The following is a 15,258-nucleotide window of genomic DNA, read 5'->3' on the forward strand; positions in this document are numbered from 1 at the left end:
AAGGGGTTTGACTCTTTGGTCATGTTGATTTGTTGGAGTATTTGAAAGCAACGTAATGGGCGAGTATTTGGAGGAAGAGACACAATCAATGAATGGGAGCTATCGACAAGGATTTATCACGAGTTGCGACTTTGGTTAGCAGCAGGAGCTCAGAGTGTACATCAGTTGTGTGAGTAGTCGGGTAGTGTGGGTGTAGGGGTATTGTTGGTTTCCGTCGGAGTGTGGCGCGAGCTTGAAAACTCTTCTTGTAAATATTTCCTTCTTCTTGAAAACTCTTCATGTAAATATTTCCTTCTTCTATAAAGCTTAGGTACGCTCTTGGCATACCCCTAAAAAAAAGACTTTGTTTTGAAACTTAAGATCAATAAAATGACTTCGTGCATCATTTTGATGTAGAGGCAGGAGGAAATCCTCCTTTTCGAAAAAAGGTACATACCACTACCCTTGCAGGTTACAACACGTAAAAGATTTTACTTATAGTACTACTGAGAAGAAGACGAAGTCGCGTGTCCTGTTGTGCATGAGTGCTTCAGCCACATGTGATTAAAATTGACTCCATCCTGACCTCTTACAATACTAGGCAGTTTGTCTGAAGTTGATACACCCGTTTAACCAAATTTTAGGGGAAATTGCTGCTGTCTTTGCTTTGTGATCAGGAATTATCATGTGTTCATTTATTGTGGTGAATTCGATTGTGGGTTTGCTAGACAAGTTACCTGCTTGTTCTCGTATCGCATCCTTCACAGTATTTACCTCCGAAGCTACAACAGATTTGCAGCTAATCATGGCATGGACTCGTGTGAGGGAAGAGAGATGCTCGATGCCAAAACTCAAATTTCCATAGATACACAGTGCTTCCCGTGCGCTGAAGTCGAGCGTCAGCCTCTGTAGCTCCTTCATGGCTCCTGGTGTGAACTCGGCATATGAGCGACAATACTTTCACACACTTAAAGCCATGGTCCACGCCGACTTTGCACCTGCCTTCTGGGTTCCATTTGAGTTGTGAGCTGAATCTTATGCCACCTGAAGAAACTAACTTGAGAAGGACTAGATGAGGCAAACCTCCCAGGGCACGGACAGCTTCATCTTCTAATCGAACAATTTCAATATCCAAGTGGGTAACGCTGACAAGAGAGGCCATCCTGTGTGCAGTCCGTCCGAGGACTGGAACCGAGATTTTCAGCTCAAATCTTCGGAGCTGATCAGATGGAGGGAACTCCAGCGGTATGTCAAGCAAACCGAAATTGAGGCAATCAAGTGATAGGCAAGTAAGCTTATTAGACCTTGTAACCTCCATGAGGAAAGTCCTGACACTCTCGTTATCATTAGATAAGTGTGACCCATCCAATCTTATGCCGAGGACCCTCAGCCGCTCCGACTTCCTCAAGAGCTCTGCCACTGAATCGATTGTCCTGCTACTGTAGACACCAACAGTTGATACTTCTTCTAATCCTTGCATTTTCAGGATTTCGCTAGGCAGTTTGACGGTGCCGTCAATTAGCAGATGTGCCAACATTTTCTGTTTAGCTATAGAAGTAGGCAAAGTGCTCAGCATTTTTGTCTTCCTCAAATTCAGGGTCTCCAGCTGCCCTAGTTCTCCGATTTCCTCTGGTAAAGAATCGATTGCAGTCTCTGCAGCCCCCAGGTATCTCAGCAGAACCAATCCCCCGATGCCGTGAACTAGGACAAAATTCATTCATAGTATGTTTCGACATTTTGTTTCAGTTGCAGACCAACATTAGTCTTTACAATCCTGAAAAGAAAAGGCCCGCGCAACATATTCTTAGAAATAGTGAAGCACAATGTGCAGAGTCATTCCTGTGGAGCTGCCTTCTAAAAATGCATTATTAGAATCTGCCTTTATTCCATGAAGAAGCATCATTATTTCAAACAACTAGGCTAACGAATATTCATGGTGTTCCTGAAAGTAGAGGAAGGGGTTAATAGTTTTAAGTACATGACAAATCTGAAAGTTGCATATGAGGAACTCATGCTGACCTTCCAAATTGTGCTGAATGCAAAGAGAGCTTTGCATTCTGACCTTCCAAATTGTGCTGAATGCTGACCTGACTTGCTGCTATCCTGAGGAGAAAAGATAAGTGGCAAGAACAATGAACTCCGTGCTAACAGTTAGGATTTGGAGCATAATTACAGCGAGATTAGCAAGGATACCATTAAAGAAGATTGGATAAATCAAAAAACAAATCAAGCACATCCCCTGTAGAACACTTACAAGCACTAGATTTAGAGAAAAGGGAGAAAGAAAATGACGTCTAATATATCCTCTCGAGGGGACATTGTTCCGGTGCACGCAAATAACCCCGAGAGGACGAAACACTGTTGTAATGAGCGTAAATAATGTTTCACCGGTGAGAAGCATGAACTGAAAAATGTTGGGATTACAGGGAAAACAAAAGCATTTCGTTGATGACCTTTCAGGCTTCACGTCGATAGCAAGGCATTGCCCAGCTCCTTTGATTGTCGCAGACAGCAGAGAGGCCCTTGTACGAAACCCACATACCCAGCAACCCGCCAATTCATGAAGGAACCAACAAATAATTTTTACACATGTGTTTCAGTGTAGCTATATGTATTAGGAAAGAACATTCTGAAATTTGGATGTGGACTACTATGTACGGTTTCTGGGCATGTCAAGTATAGTCTAGCCCGTGTTGGGTAGAATTGTAAGTTAGGGATTATACATTTATTGTCTCATAGGTCGCAGACTCACAGGTTTGGCATTTTCATACTGCTACAAGTTCTACTATTTTCGTACACCATTATATATGTACTAGAATGAAAGTAATACACGACCTCTGTTATGAACATACGTGCACATCCGTGTCAAATATTGATGAGTATCTAATATTGATGATATACATGGTGCCCATAAACTGTAGTACATGCTTGCTGACGAGTATTGAGTGCAAACAGAGCATCTCATTATCTCATACAGTCACATAAACATGTAGCTAGCCAAATATCCGTACAGATATGTGAAACTATAGCCAATAAATAATGTACCTATATAACTATATTATGATGATTGTTTGGGACCTTTTCCTTTCCTGAATATGCAGGTTATAGAAACTCATTTTCTGATATCGTAAAGCTCATCTTCAGGTTCATTACAGGTGCCAACTGGTTACAATAATCTCCATTGTGGACAGTGCTTTGGAAATGGTGATAGATTTCTCTAGGGCTATAAACTGGATGCACTGCAATTTGAACTGTTCGAGCTTTGTTACAGTCAATGTTGATGCGGCCTAATTTTATCAAATATAGAGATAGATTTCAGAGCATGAATATGCTTATATTTCTAGAAGGAAAATTGCACCTATTATAAATATCAAGGTGCTTCATGCTATGTAGTAGTATGAGATAAATCCCTGATTTTGAAAACCCTTGATGTACGATCACGAGATGTCAAGATGTGTGGTGCTCTGGCAGGAATTAGTTCAAATATCATATTATCTTATCTTTTTATGAAGATATCTAAACATGAAAGAACTTAGGACTTCTATGAAATTGTAATATGTTAACATCGTCTCATATATTTCATGAAGGGTGCGGCAGTTCATCATCGTGATGGAAGGGTGTGGCTGCCGATGACAATTCCTCGCTTACTACCGCACAACGTGCAAATCAACTAAAACTATCCATAATCTATTTCAAAAATAGACGGGCGCGGCAACGCGCGCCATCATGATCTAGTGTAAATGAAGGTAAAGACAGCGTTCCTCACTTGTACGAAAATATCTTAACACATCAAATAGATCTTAGTTTGCAAAAGTTAATTAGCTGGATCATTGCTCTCTATGTACACATTGTTCTATTTGATTTCAATTACTTCTCAATTATATACTTCTCAACTAACTTGAGTGGGCCTATCTTACTTACTGATTTTTTGTTTTTTGAGTGGGCCTAGTTACTGACTGCAGGCTTGCCGCACTACCAGCCCATCATTAGATAAAGTCTTGCAGGCTTGCAGCACCGATAGATAATACGGCGAGCAACTAAGCGCTCCTTCGGAAGCCTCGTAACGATCAGCGCCACTTGGCGCGCTCTCAGCCATTGCCACGTGTCGCGCTCTGGGTGCTCCCTCCGGATTTTATTTTTTTATTTTTTTGCACACGTTTTCGGCTTTTAAACAGTTTTTTTTCTGTTTTTTTTGACGTTTTGGTTTTCCACCGGTCTTCCCTAGCTTTTCGACAAAAAAAATCGAAATTATTTTTTGCGCAAAAAACACATTTTTTGCGCAAAAAACACATTTTTTTTGTGAGAGGCATGGTTTTGTTTTCGCGAGAGGCATGGTTGTGCTTTCGCGAGAGGCCGTGCCTCTTGAAAATGAAAAAATAACGCGTTTTTTTTTCTTTCGCGAGAGGCACGATTTTGCTTCCGCGAGAGGCACGGTTGTGCTTTCACGAGAGTCACGGCCTTGCCTCTTGGAAACGAAAAAAACACGTTTTCTATTTTTTTTTCTTTTCGCAAGAGGCACGGTTTTACTTCCGCGAGAGGCACGATTGTGCTTCCGCGAGAGTCACGGCCGTGCCTCCTCAGAAACAAAAAAAAATGCGTTTTCTGTTTTTTTTCGCAAGAGGCACGGTTTTGCTTCCGCGAGAGGCACGGTTGTGATTTCGTCAGAGGCACGGACGTGCCTCTTTCGAAAAGAGAAAAAACCCGTGCTCCTGGTTCGGTTTTTTCGTCCGGTTTTTTTCGCGAGAAAAAGTTCGTCAAAACCTATCAACATGGGATCTAGTTTTGAAGATCTCGACGCGAGGAATCCAACGGCAAAAGCGGTTCGAGATTTGGACGCACGGTTTAAGAGATAAAACGTTTTGAATAAACGGATCTACGAAAAAAGAAAAACTTCCAGGTTGCGACAAGTGGCGCACATGCAACACGCCACTTGTCGCAACCTGGAGAAGTTGGAATAATCTTCACAAGGAGTACTCCTTAACTAGTGATTTCGGATAATATGCCCCCTCCCTTCTCGCCCGTGGCCAGTTTGATCCGTCCGCCTCCTCTAGTCTCCATGAGACCATGACGACCTAGGTCTCTCTCTTGTTAGAGCATCTCCAGCCATTGGCCCCCCAGGGGGCGCCTAAAATCGCCGCCTGGGGGTGAGCCGGTGAAAAAAAAGGCCCGAGGGCGAGTTGGTCCGCAGTCGCCGGCCCCATGGCCACCCCCAGATGCGCATAATTTTTTCAAAAAAAAAGTTTGGCAAAGTTCGGTTAAACACAGCTAAATTTCGGCAAACCTTGGCATATATTGACATGTTCGGCGATACATAGCAAAATATAACTAAAAAAATAAATCGCTGAACGCCGAGTAGTCGGGGTCGTCGCCGCCATCCTCGCCGCCGTCGTCGGCGGCCTTCTCCTCCTTGATGCGGTCGTCCCTGATGGACCCCTGACCGGCGTCACCAACGCGGACTGGTGGCGGCGGCGCGTCGTCGTCGTCGCTGTCCTCGATGACGACGACTCCTCCTTCGTCGCGGCCCCGGCGGCGCACTGGCGCTCCCTCGCCATCTTCAGGGAGTCCTTGCGCGCCCATTCCAAGGCCGCGTCGTCGTCGAGCTCCACGTCGTCGTGCTCCGTCTTCACGGCGGGGAGGCCCGGCTCCATCTTCACCGGTGCTAGCCCCGACCCCGTCTTTGGCTTGACGAAGCGCGGAGGAGCCGACGAGGAGGCGCGCCGGCCGCCCTCGTTGATGACGATGCCGACGCTGCGAGTGCGCTGGCCGAGCGGCGTCTCCGCCGCGGGCTCGGCCTTGACGCCGAGCAGCGCCGGAGAGCCGGAGAAGTGCGAAGAAGCCCGTGAGGAGGAGTGCGAGGAGAACGACGAGGAGTCGAACCTCCTGGGCATCCATTGCCCGACGCGTCGGCGATGGGCCGGGGCGGCCGTCCTCGCCGGGGGAGGGTATGACAGCGGTGGGTTGTTGCCGCCCTCAAGGTGCGTCAGCACGCCCTCGAGCGTGCGGCCGGGGACGCCCCACCACAGATGGCGCCCCTCGCTGTTCTTCGTGCCACCCACCACCTGCGCCCCGTAGGTGGACTTCAGCCTCTGCTGTTGACGACGCTCGAAGTACGCCGCCCACGCCGCGTGGTTGTCGGCGGCGTACTGGGGGAGGGCGTGCTGCTCGTCGTTGAGGGAGGCACCCACGATCTCAACCTCGTCAGCGAAGTAGCCAGGGCGCGCCACGACGTCGGGCAACGGGGGAATGGCACTCCCCCGTTGCTGAGCCTCCATCCCGTCGGCCCGGCGCGCATGTCCGATGGCGCCGGGATGTTGGCCTCGAACAGGAGCCATGACTCCTGTTCGCGCAGCGAGCGGCGACCGAAACCGTTGGCCGCTGCCTCATTGCCGGGGAAACGCTTGACCATCGGGGCAGGGGGGGAGGGAGAGGGAGGGCTCGGAGGCGGCGCACGGGAGAGGGAGAGGGAGGGCTCGGCGGCGGCGCACAAGAGGGAGGGCTCGGCGGCTAGGGCTTGGTGTGGCTGGAGGGAGGCCACCGGCTTATATAGTCGCGCCCGTGTGTACACCGCGCCCGTGTGTACACCGCCCGCAGGAGGGGAGGCGTCGGCGCGCCGCCCCGTGACGCGCTGCCCGAGGAATCAATGGCAAGGCTGACCGTCGGTGGCAGCCTTGGCATTGATTCCCGCGGGAACCGAGGCGATGAGGGCGACGAAGCCCCCGTGTCACTGACTCGGCGGGCCCGCGGCTCTTTCGCGCCAAAAACGATTCGCCCGGCGCCCCGGACGCCCCCTAGCGCGTCGGGTTCGGGCTGGGTCCGCCGGCGATGATTTCGGCCCAGGCCGGCGAAAATCGAGCTCCTGAGAACGCGACTAGGCGGCCGTCTTTTCGGCGCCGGCGCGAAAAAATCGCCGAGAAGGCCTTTCTGGGGGCGTGGCTGGAGATGCTCTTACTCAAAAAAAGAAATAAAACCTAGGTCTCTCTTCTCTCCTCGATCGACCGCGGACGGTCCCCTTCGCAATTCTCAGTTACGCCCTTGTTTTTTTGTTTTTTGGCTGAGAATTGAGATATCAGGTAATTTAGACGTCGACTTCATCGATTAATCCTTACAAATCTTGACGCATTATGAATTCCTTGTTCAATAGACTAGGCAGTTCTTTTTTAAATTGTCTATTTTGAGAGTTGGCTCGCTCTTGTGTTTTGCTGACGCTCAGCCACGTATGCAGATCATGGAGGGCCAGCCCATGGTGAGCTATTCGGCAGGATCAGTGAACTCTGTTGTCTACAAGCTCACCAAGCTAAAGGATTGCGCCCTTGTAATTGAAGGGTTACAAAAGGATCTTATGATTCTTTTGGAGAGTTTCAGCCAAGTGGCTGTGTTGCCAAGTAAGATGAATTGGCAAGTCCAAGTGTGGATGAAAATTGTGAGGGAGTTGGTCTTCGACATCGAGGACTGGATCGATCAGGTGCCGGCGATGCCAAACACAGGGGGCCAACTACTGGATTTAGAAGATGAAGTGAAAAGATTCAAGGCCCGGATCGAGCACGCGCGTGAGCTCTGTGAAAGATACGGTCTTGTTATTGAAGTGCCGTCTGAACTTCGTGATCCTGCTTCTTTACCCGGCCACGCCCAAGTTACAGTTGATTCACATATACTTTTCGAGGAGAAAACTGCCCTTGTCGGGATGGAAGTTCCAATGGATGAGCTTGTCAAGCATCTCACTGGTGAGCATGAGAAGAGGCGGAAGGTGGTTTCCATCCTCGGGGTGGAAGGCCTTGGTAAGACTACTCTTGTCAAGGAGGTTTATTCAAAGATTCAAGGGAACTTTGAGTGCCGAGCTTTTGTTACTCTTGGCCGGAGACCATCCATTACGGAGACTGTGCAGGAAATACTTTGTCAAGTAAACCCCTCTGCAGAAAAGAAAATAAACCTGAAGATTGATCCTAGGCGTGGAAGGGGCGCAGCCCAGGATCTGAAAAAACTCCTCACTGAGCTTTGGAAGTACCTCGCCACAAAGAGGTACTGCCTTGCAGTTTAATTACCTCTTCCTTATCTAGGTTTCTTGACTTGACGTGTTTTATTTAGTAGGAAGTTGAAATTTCAGGAAATAAACCATGTACCCAGCCCAGAATACATCTTGAGGAAAGCACTCGTAATGGTAGATATGTTTTGTTCAACGTAGTATGTACTTCTTAGGCATCTGAACTTTTATATATTAAACTTCATTTGGGAAGAGAATCAACTAGTTAGAGGGGTGGTTGTACACCCAGCCTACCAAGGATCGAATTCCAGGTGGCAATACTTGGGTGTTCTTTTGTTACAAAGTAGTCAAATTCACTTAGATCTTCTCATCTTAGGTTGTGCTTGGTTTTTGTCCAAGGCTGCCATACCAAAAGATTGATTATCCAAACTTTGGTAAAGGATTTTCTTGCCTATGGATTGGCCAACATTGGCTAAAAGAATGAGCTAGAGTTGGCAAAAGAGCATTGCCATGCCAAAAATTTGGCCCTCGGTCCACCCGAAGATTTAGTTTTTTTTTATTAATGTATCTATACTGCTTTTTTGGTCAAATCAACAGCATATGTCTGATGCTGATTTTTTTTAGGTGGCACACCCTAATGTCCCTGGCTCTAGTATGACCTCATCTAAAAAAAGATCAATGTTTTGATCATGGTCGAGAGCCGAAAAATTGACAGGGTACACTTTGGTCACAAACCAAATATACCCTTAATCCAATATTCGACAACCCTCTCATTTTCTTCGTAGTAGGAAAATTGTTTTGGGATAGAAATTTCTCGACATCAGCCAATAGATGGTGTATGTTTTCTGTTTCATGGTTATCGTGGAAGTTTCTAAGGGAATCTGCAATAGAAATCGATACATGCATACATAAATCAATTTCATGTAAAAAAAGTTACATAAATCAATTTGAAAACCAAAACGGTAACTGGTAGCTGCTCGGTCGGTGTTGAGTAGCGATTAACAGTGAATCGTCCGATATTTGTAACTTTGCGAATTTCTATGTATGTGAAGTTGTATATTTATCTTACTTTTTGAATTGTCATAGTAGCTTATACTGATTTGTCATTTAATATGTCAGGTATTTCATCTTAGTGGATGGCTTATGGAGCACACAGGCTTGGAAAATTATCAATTCTGCTTTGCCCAACGAGAATAATGGAAGCAGGGTATTGACAACAACATGCATCAGTGCTGTTGCTCAACATTGTTCTGTACGTCCAATGGATATCTATCGGATTGAGCCACTTAACGAGGAGATGTCTGCAAGATTATACCTAAAATTAACTCGGCAAAAAGAATGGCCGGCTGATCATGCTGAAGTAACCAAAAACATGTTTAAAATGTGTGGTGGCATGCCATTGGCCCTAGTTCTTGCAGCTGGCTTATTAGCAGCAAAATGCAAAGAACTACCAGAGCCTGAGATATCTGTTGTTTCATCAGTGGAGCAATATTCCAAATCAGATGGGATTATGAAGACACTGCAGATGAGTTATGATGCTTTGTCTTTGCCTCTGAGGTCTTGCTTGTTGTACCTAAGTGTCTTTCGAGGAGGTTGCACCATCAAGAAGGACCGTCTGATACGATTATGGATTGCTGAAAGACTTATCCGTCGAAAAGATGATGAAAGAAGAGCTCAAGAAATAAGACGTGATGGAGGAGAAGAAACGAGAGTTGAAGGAGGTGAAATCATAGGATATGAAGAAAATGGAGGTAAAGAAACAGGAGACGAAAAAAGCTTGTGGGAGACAGGGCAGCTCTACTTCAAAGAGCTCATCATCAGGAGACTGATTCAGCCTGTGTTCAACTACAATGATGACCAGCCAGAGGGTTGCACCGTTCACGGTGTAATTCTTGATTTCATCAATTCTTTGTCGAGCAAAGGTAACTTTGTTACAGTTGGTGGTGCTCATTTGAGCACAGACACGGTTCGGCGATTCTCGCTGGACTGCTTTAACAACAATGACGAAGACAGAGATGCCACCTTGGCATCATTTGCTATACACTTATCTAGAGTGCGATCGGGGGAGCCCTCATCTCTCATCGAGTATGTATGCACTATGGGAATACAACCATTTATTGCACCTTTGTTGTGCAAACCAGCTACCTTAACCGTTTTTACAACGTGAGGGAAAAAAACAGGCAATTGTTTCCATGAGTGCACGTCAGAGATGAGGGCTCTGAAGAATGTTCCATCTTAAAACCAATAACTGAAAGCAATATTCAGTACGTAGTACCAGTATACAAATAGTTTTTCCAATGATGCTGGATTAATCAACAAGCAAGAGAATATGTCCTCTCTCTTAATTTATAGAACAACCTGAACAGTAAGCTATAATATCCTCAAGTCACGACTAACACGCACGCACTGAGCTATCATAAATTCAGGACCTCCTTGTGCAATTTTTCGATCGTTTTTGCATGTGTCTGGCTTTGTGTTAATTTAATCAAGAGAAATTTTGATTTGGTTCATCAACCAACATCAGGGGAAACACAACAAATCATGCATGTGATGCATCAGAGTTCGCTCATAGGTGCATCATGCGTGAACTGAAAAACTTCTAAGCATGGATAATAAATGATAAAACACTTTTTTTTTGTGGGAAAAATGATAAAACACTTGAATTCCAACGAGAGAGGAAGAAGGCTTGAGAGGGTGGCAGTGTAGTTACCTGTCCGAAAGCCATCTGAGATTATGAACTGGTGAGCAAGAAAATCCACAGCACAAAGCTCCAGAATCTGCCCAAATCAATCCACCAGACGTACCATAGCAATGTTCCTGTCGGAGTACAGAGCGTCGGCAAACAGTGGCAGGGGAGAAAGCATTATATAGTAGTAGTACCAAAGGGCATAGGAAAGAACTGCCACATTACCAGCCATGAATGCCATGATTGCGTGGTTCAAGAGAGAAAGAAGCAGTTTCTAGCAGAGGAGGCGTCCGCCATTATCGCCCTCGCACCCACCTTTCTTCACCCGCGCGCCTCCTCTAATCCCTCGCGCACCTCGCATCCAACCGCGTGCTGGAGCCCATCGGCTGGAGCCGGATCCCGCTCCTCCAGTCCATCCCAGCGCGCCCATGGACTTGCCTCCGACCCTCACCTCCGGTGGATCGAATCGACCGACGCACATCGGCTGCTCCTGTGCGCGCCTCGCAGCGGTCGATCCCAGCCCGCCCATCGAGTTACCTCGATCCCGCACCTCCGGTGGATTGAATCGACGGACACACACAGGCTGCTCCTCGTGTGCCTTGCATCAATCTGGACGCGGTCGCTTCTCGCTTGTGTGCGGCTCGCGTGGGCGGTTTTTTTAGCAACTCCCCGCACGATCCTAGAATGGGCTGGCCGAGGGCCCAATTCACCAGAGGCATTCGTTTCGGCGCCTGGAGCAGCAGCCACAGTCGGGCCAGATATCGTACAGTGCGGCGCAGATTGCTTCCCAGATGTGATCTGATGGCCAGAAACTGTCAGATCGAAAAACGTACGGCCGAAAACGCGAATCGCTGAGAGAGTTTGGATTAGGTTTAATTATACTGTCCTTAATGGCACAACGTGAGCCGCATCCTGATTTTGGTGATTTTAAAATTGTAGGCTACACAATGATCATTTGGTTGGTACTTTTCTAAAAAAAATGACTTGTTATGTTATGTGGCATTGATGTCAACATATAGAAGCTGCTCCTTTCTCCTTTTCTTGACGGAAAAAAGCAGACACTCCTCTCCTCACTCACGCACCGCATAGCCGCCTCCTACTCCCCTCGCACATCCAACCAGCCACCGGGTGTCGCCCGCATCTCATCTCCCCGCCATAGCGTCGTCGTCGCCATATCTCCCAGGCACCTCACCTTCATGCCATGGCAAAGCCCGCCCACTCCTCTCCCCACCATCTCCTCTCTCATCCACAGCGTTGCCAACCTCTTCCTCTCCCCGCCACGATGTGGCCCGCCTCCTTCTCCCTCTAACAACCTCTCACGCTGCCGCCTGGCACCGAGCCAGCCCACCGATCTACTATCCTGGGTAGCTGAATCCATCCAGGAGGTGCAAGAGGGACCACAACCCCCTGTTAGTGCCGGCCATGTAGTTGACTCGTTCGTATGTGGATTGGACAACCTCGGGCACAGTGGTGTGGCGCTACAAGGAGGGAGGTATATGCCTTCATCATCGAGGTTGCTCACCCCAGGCCAATTTCCGGTGGCACATTGTCACGCCAGGGCGACCGCTAAGGCGATGTGACCTTCTACTCGTCGTAGTTTCTCCACCTTGTCCGAGTGTGGCGATCACCATAGGATTGAGACCACTAACTCTTAGGTTTGCCATGCCCATCCCACTCAAGCCTGATGTAGCTGCCAGCATGTCCGGCCTTCCTCTCGATTAGCTTTATGGATTATATTTCAGTCCTGGTGGTCATTGACTCAAAGTGACCAAGTGACGCAAAGTCGCAAACCACGCCTTCATCATATCGTCCTTTTTTTCATTTTCTTTTCTTTGGTTATGCATCGGAGCCCTGTGTTACTAACCTCTTTGGATGAAAATGGCATCTTGTTATACATTTTCTAAAATAAATTACAACCCAAGCGGGTGTGTTTACCTTTTTAATATTGTTCCCACCATACCAAAGCATCACCCGCTTGTGTTGTAACTGAAGACCATGTTGGAAGGAATGAGATATATACTTAATATATTGGAACCATCGGCCGCACAAAATCAGGTCTCACGATCACTTGGGGCGTGTTTGGTTGCCCGCATGCAGCCCAACCAGGCCCGCGCGGGATGTGCGTGGCCTATTTAGTTGGCTGGGCTGCATGCGATTCATGGCCCGCACGAACCATAAAGCAGGCATGAGCCTGGCCCGGCAGAAACTGCCGAATCGGCAGTTTCTCATGAGCCTGGCTCGGCGCAGCCACGAGTGCGAGGAGGTTGTTGGAGAATGGAGATCGTTGCAGAAAATAAAAAATTTCTACGTATCACCAAGATCAATCTATGAATTAACTAGCAACGAGAGAGAGGGGAGTGCATCTTCATACCCTTGAAGACCGCGAGACGGAAGCGTTACAAGAACACGGATGAGGGAGTCGTACTCGAAGCAATTCAGATCGCGGTGGATTCCGATCTTAGCGCCGAACAACGCACCTCCGCATTCAACACACGTGCAACCCGGTGACGTCTCCCGCGCCTTGATCCAGCAAGGAGGAGGGAGAGGTTTAGGAAGAGGGCTCCAACAGCAGCACGACGACGTGATGGTGATGGAGTGGCAGTACTCCGGCAGGGCTTCGCCAAGCTCTTGCGGAGGAGGAGAGGTGTTGGGGAGGGGAGGGGCTGCGCCTTGGATGTGGTGTTGCAGCCCTCCCCTCGCCCCTCTATTTATAGGAGGAGGGGGAAGGGGGCCGCCCCCCTCTAGATGAGATCTAGAGGGGGGGCGGCCAAGGGGAGGGGGCTTGCCCCCCAAGCAAGGGGGGCGCCCCCTTTAGGGTTCCCCCCCCCCAACCCTAGGCGCATGGGCCCAAGGGAGGGGTGCGCCCAGCCCTCCAATGGCTAGTTCCCTTCCCTCTACAGCCCACGAGGCCTTTCGGGAGAGGTGGCCCCTCCCGGTGGACCCCCGAAACCCTTCCGGTGGCCCCGGTACAATACCGGTATGCCCCCGAACTTTTCTGGTGACCGTATGACAACTTCCCATATATAAATCTTCACCTCCGGACCATTTCGGAACTCCTCGTGACGTCCGGGATCTCATCCGGGACTCCGAACAACATTCGGTAATCACATACAAGTCTTCCTAATAATCCTAGCGTCATCGAACCTTAAGTGTGTAGACCCTACGGGTTCGCGAATCAAGCAGACGTGACCGAGACAGCTCTCTTGCCAATAACAAACAGCGGGATCTGGATACCCATGTTGGCTCCCACATGTTCCAGGATGATCTCATCGGATGAACCACGATGTCGAGGATTCAAGTAATCATGTATGCAGTTCCCTTTGTCAATCGGTACGTTACTTGCCCGAGATTCGATCGTCGGTATCCCAATACCTCATTCAATCTCATTACCGGCAAGTCACTTTACTCGTTACATAATGCATGATCCCGTGACTAACCAATTAGTTACATTGAGCTCATTATGATGATGCATTACCGAGTGGGCCCAGAGATACCTCTCCGTCATACGGAGTGAAAAATTCCAGTCTCGATTCGTGCCAACCCAACAGACACTTTCGGAGATACCTGTAGTGCACCTTTATAGTCACCCAGTTACGTTGTGACGTTTGGTACACCCAAAGCACTCCTATGGTATCCGGGAGTTACACAATCTCATGGTCTAAGGAACTGATACTTGACATTAGAAAAGCTTTAGCAAACGAACTACACGATCTTGTGTTGTGCTTAGGATTGGGTCTTGTCCATCACATCATTCTCCTAATGATGTGATCTCGTTATCAATGACATCCAATATCCATAGTCAGGAAACCATGACTATCTGTTGATCAACGAGCTAGTCAACTATAGGCTCACTAGGGACATGTTGTGGTCTATGTATTCACACATGTATCACGGTTTCCGGTTAATAAATTATAGCATGAACAATAGACAATTATCATGAACAAGGAAATATAATAATAATCATTTTATTATTGCCTCTAGGGCATATTTCCAACAGTCTCCCACTCGCACTAGAGTCAATAATTTAGTTACACTGTGATGAATCAAACACCCATAGAGTTCTGGTGTTGATCTTGTTTTGCTCACGGAAGAGGTTTAGTCAACGGATCTGCGGCATTCAGATTCGTGTGCACTTTGCAAATATCTATGTCTCCATATTGAACATTTTCACGAATGGAGTTTAAGCGACGCTTGATGTGCCTGGTCTTGTGAAACCTGGGCTCCTTGGCAAGGGCAATAGCTCAAGTGTTGTCACAGAAGAGAGTGGTCGTCCCCGGCGCATTGGGAATAACTCCTAGGTCGGTGATGAACTCCTTCATCCAGATTGCTTCATGTGCTGCCTCCGAGGCTGCCATGTACTCTGCTTCACATGTAGATCCCACCACGACGCTTTGCTTGCTGCTGCACTAGCTTACTGCCCCACCATTCAAAATATACATGTATCCGGTTTGTGACTTGGAGTCATCCAGATCTGTGTCGAAGCTAGCATCGACGTAACCCTTACGACGAGCTCTTCATCACCTCCATAAATGAGAAACATATCCTTAGTCCTTTTTCAAGTACTTCAGGATATTCTTGACCGTTGTCCAGTGTTCCATGCCGGGATTACTTTGGT

The 15,258-nt window shown here is 47.8% G+C and overlaps 2 protein-coding genes across 5 annotated transcripts; one reads left to right on the plus strand and one right to left on the minus strand.

Annotated features, from left to right (window-relative positions):
• Positions 1-259: 259 nt before the first annotated feature.
• Positions 260-11,363, minus strand: LOC123137459 (uncharacterized). 4 transcript variants are annotated; one of them, XM_044557226.1, is made up of 4 exons: positions 10,959-11,363; positions 10,668-10,774; positions 1,999-2,082; positions 260-1,921 (listed from the first exon to the last, which is right to left on the minus strand). In XM_044557226.1, the coding sequence occupies exon 4, from the start codon at positions 1,694-1,696 to the stop codon at positions 779-781; it is 918 nt and encodes a 305-aa protein (XP_044413161.1). In that variant the 5' UTR covers positions 1,697-1,921; positions 1,999-2,082; positions 10,668-10,774; positions 10,959-11,363; the 3' UTR covers positions 260-778. The 4 variants fall into 4 exon arrangements, with proteins under 4 accessions (XP_044413161.1, XP_044413163.1, XP_044413162.1 ...); XM_044557228.1 differs by having other exon boundaries at positions 1,999-2,077; positions 10,869-11,363; XM_044557227.1 differs by having other exon boundaries at positions 2,042-2,082; positions 10,869-11,363.
• On the plus strand, positions 7,196-12,223 carry LOC123139267 (disease resistance protein RGA5-like). Its single transcript, XM_044559064.1, has 3 exons — positions 7,196-7,995; positions 9,077-10,046; positions 11,663-12,223. Exons 1-3 carry the CDS (start codon positions 7,196-7,198, stop codon positions 12,221-12,223), a joined length of 2,331 nt encoding a protein of 776 aa, XP_044414999.1.
• Positions 12,224-15,258: the final 3,035 nt, after the last annotated feature.

The sequence above is a fragment of the Triticum aestivum genome, chromosome 6B (assembly GCF_018294505.1).
Source record: "Triticum aestivum cultivar Chinese Spring chromosome 6B, IWGSC CS RefSeq v2.1, whole genome shotgun sequence".
Taxonomy (NCBI): domain Eukaryota; kingdom Viridiplantae; phylum Streptophyta; class Magnoliopsida; order Poales; family Poaceae; genus Triticum; species Triticum aestivum.

Coding starts and splice junctions, on each gene's coding strand:
- LOC123139267 (XM_044559064.1), top strand. CDS start 7,196: ATGCAGATCATGGAGGGCCAGCCCATGGTGAGCTATTCGGCAGGATCA. Junction 7,996..9,076: donor AAGTACCTCGCCACAAAGAG/GTACTGCCTTGC, acceptor TTAATATGTCAG/GTATTTCATCTTAGTGGATG. Junction 10,047..11,662: donor CCTCATCTCTCATCGAGTAT/GTATGCACTATG, acceptor GTCAACATATAG/AAGCTGCTCCTTTCTCCTTT.
- LOC123137459 (XM_044557226.1), bottom strand. CDS start 1,696: ATGAATTTTGTCCTAGTTCACGGCATCGGGGGATTGGTTCTGCTGAGA.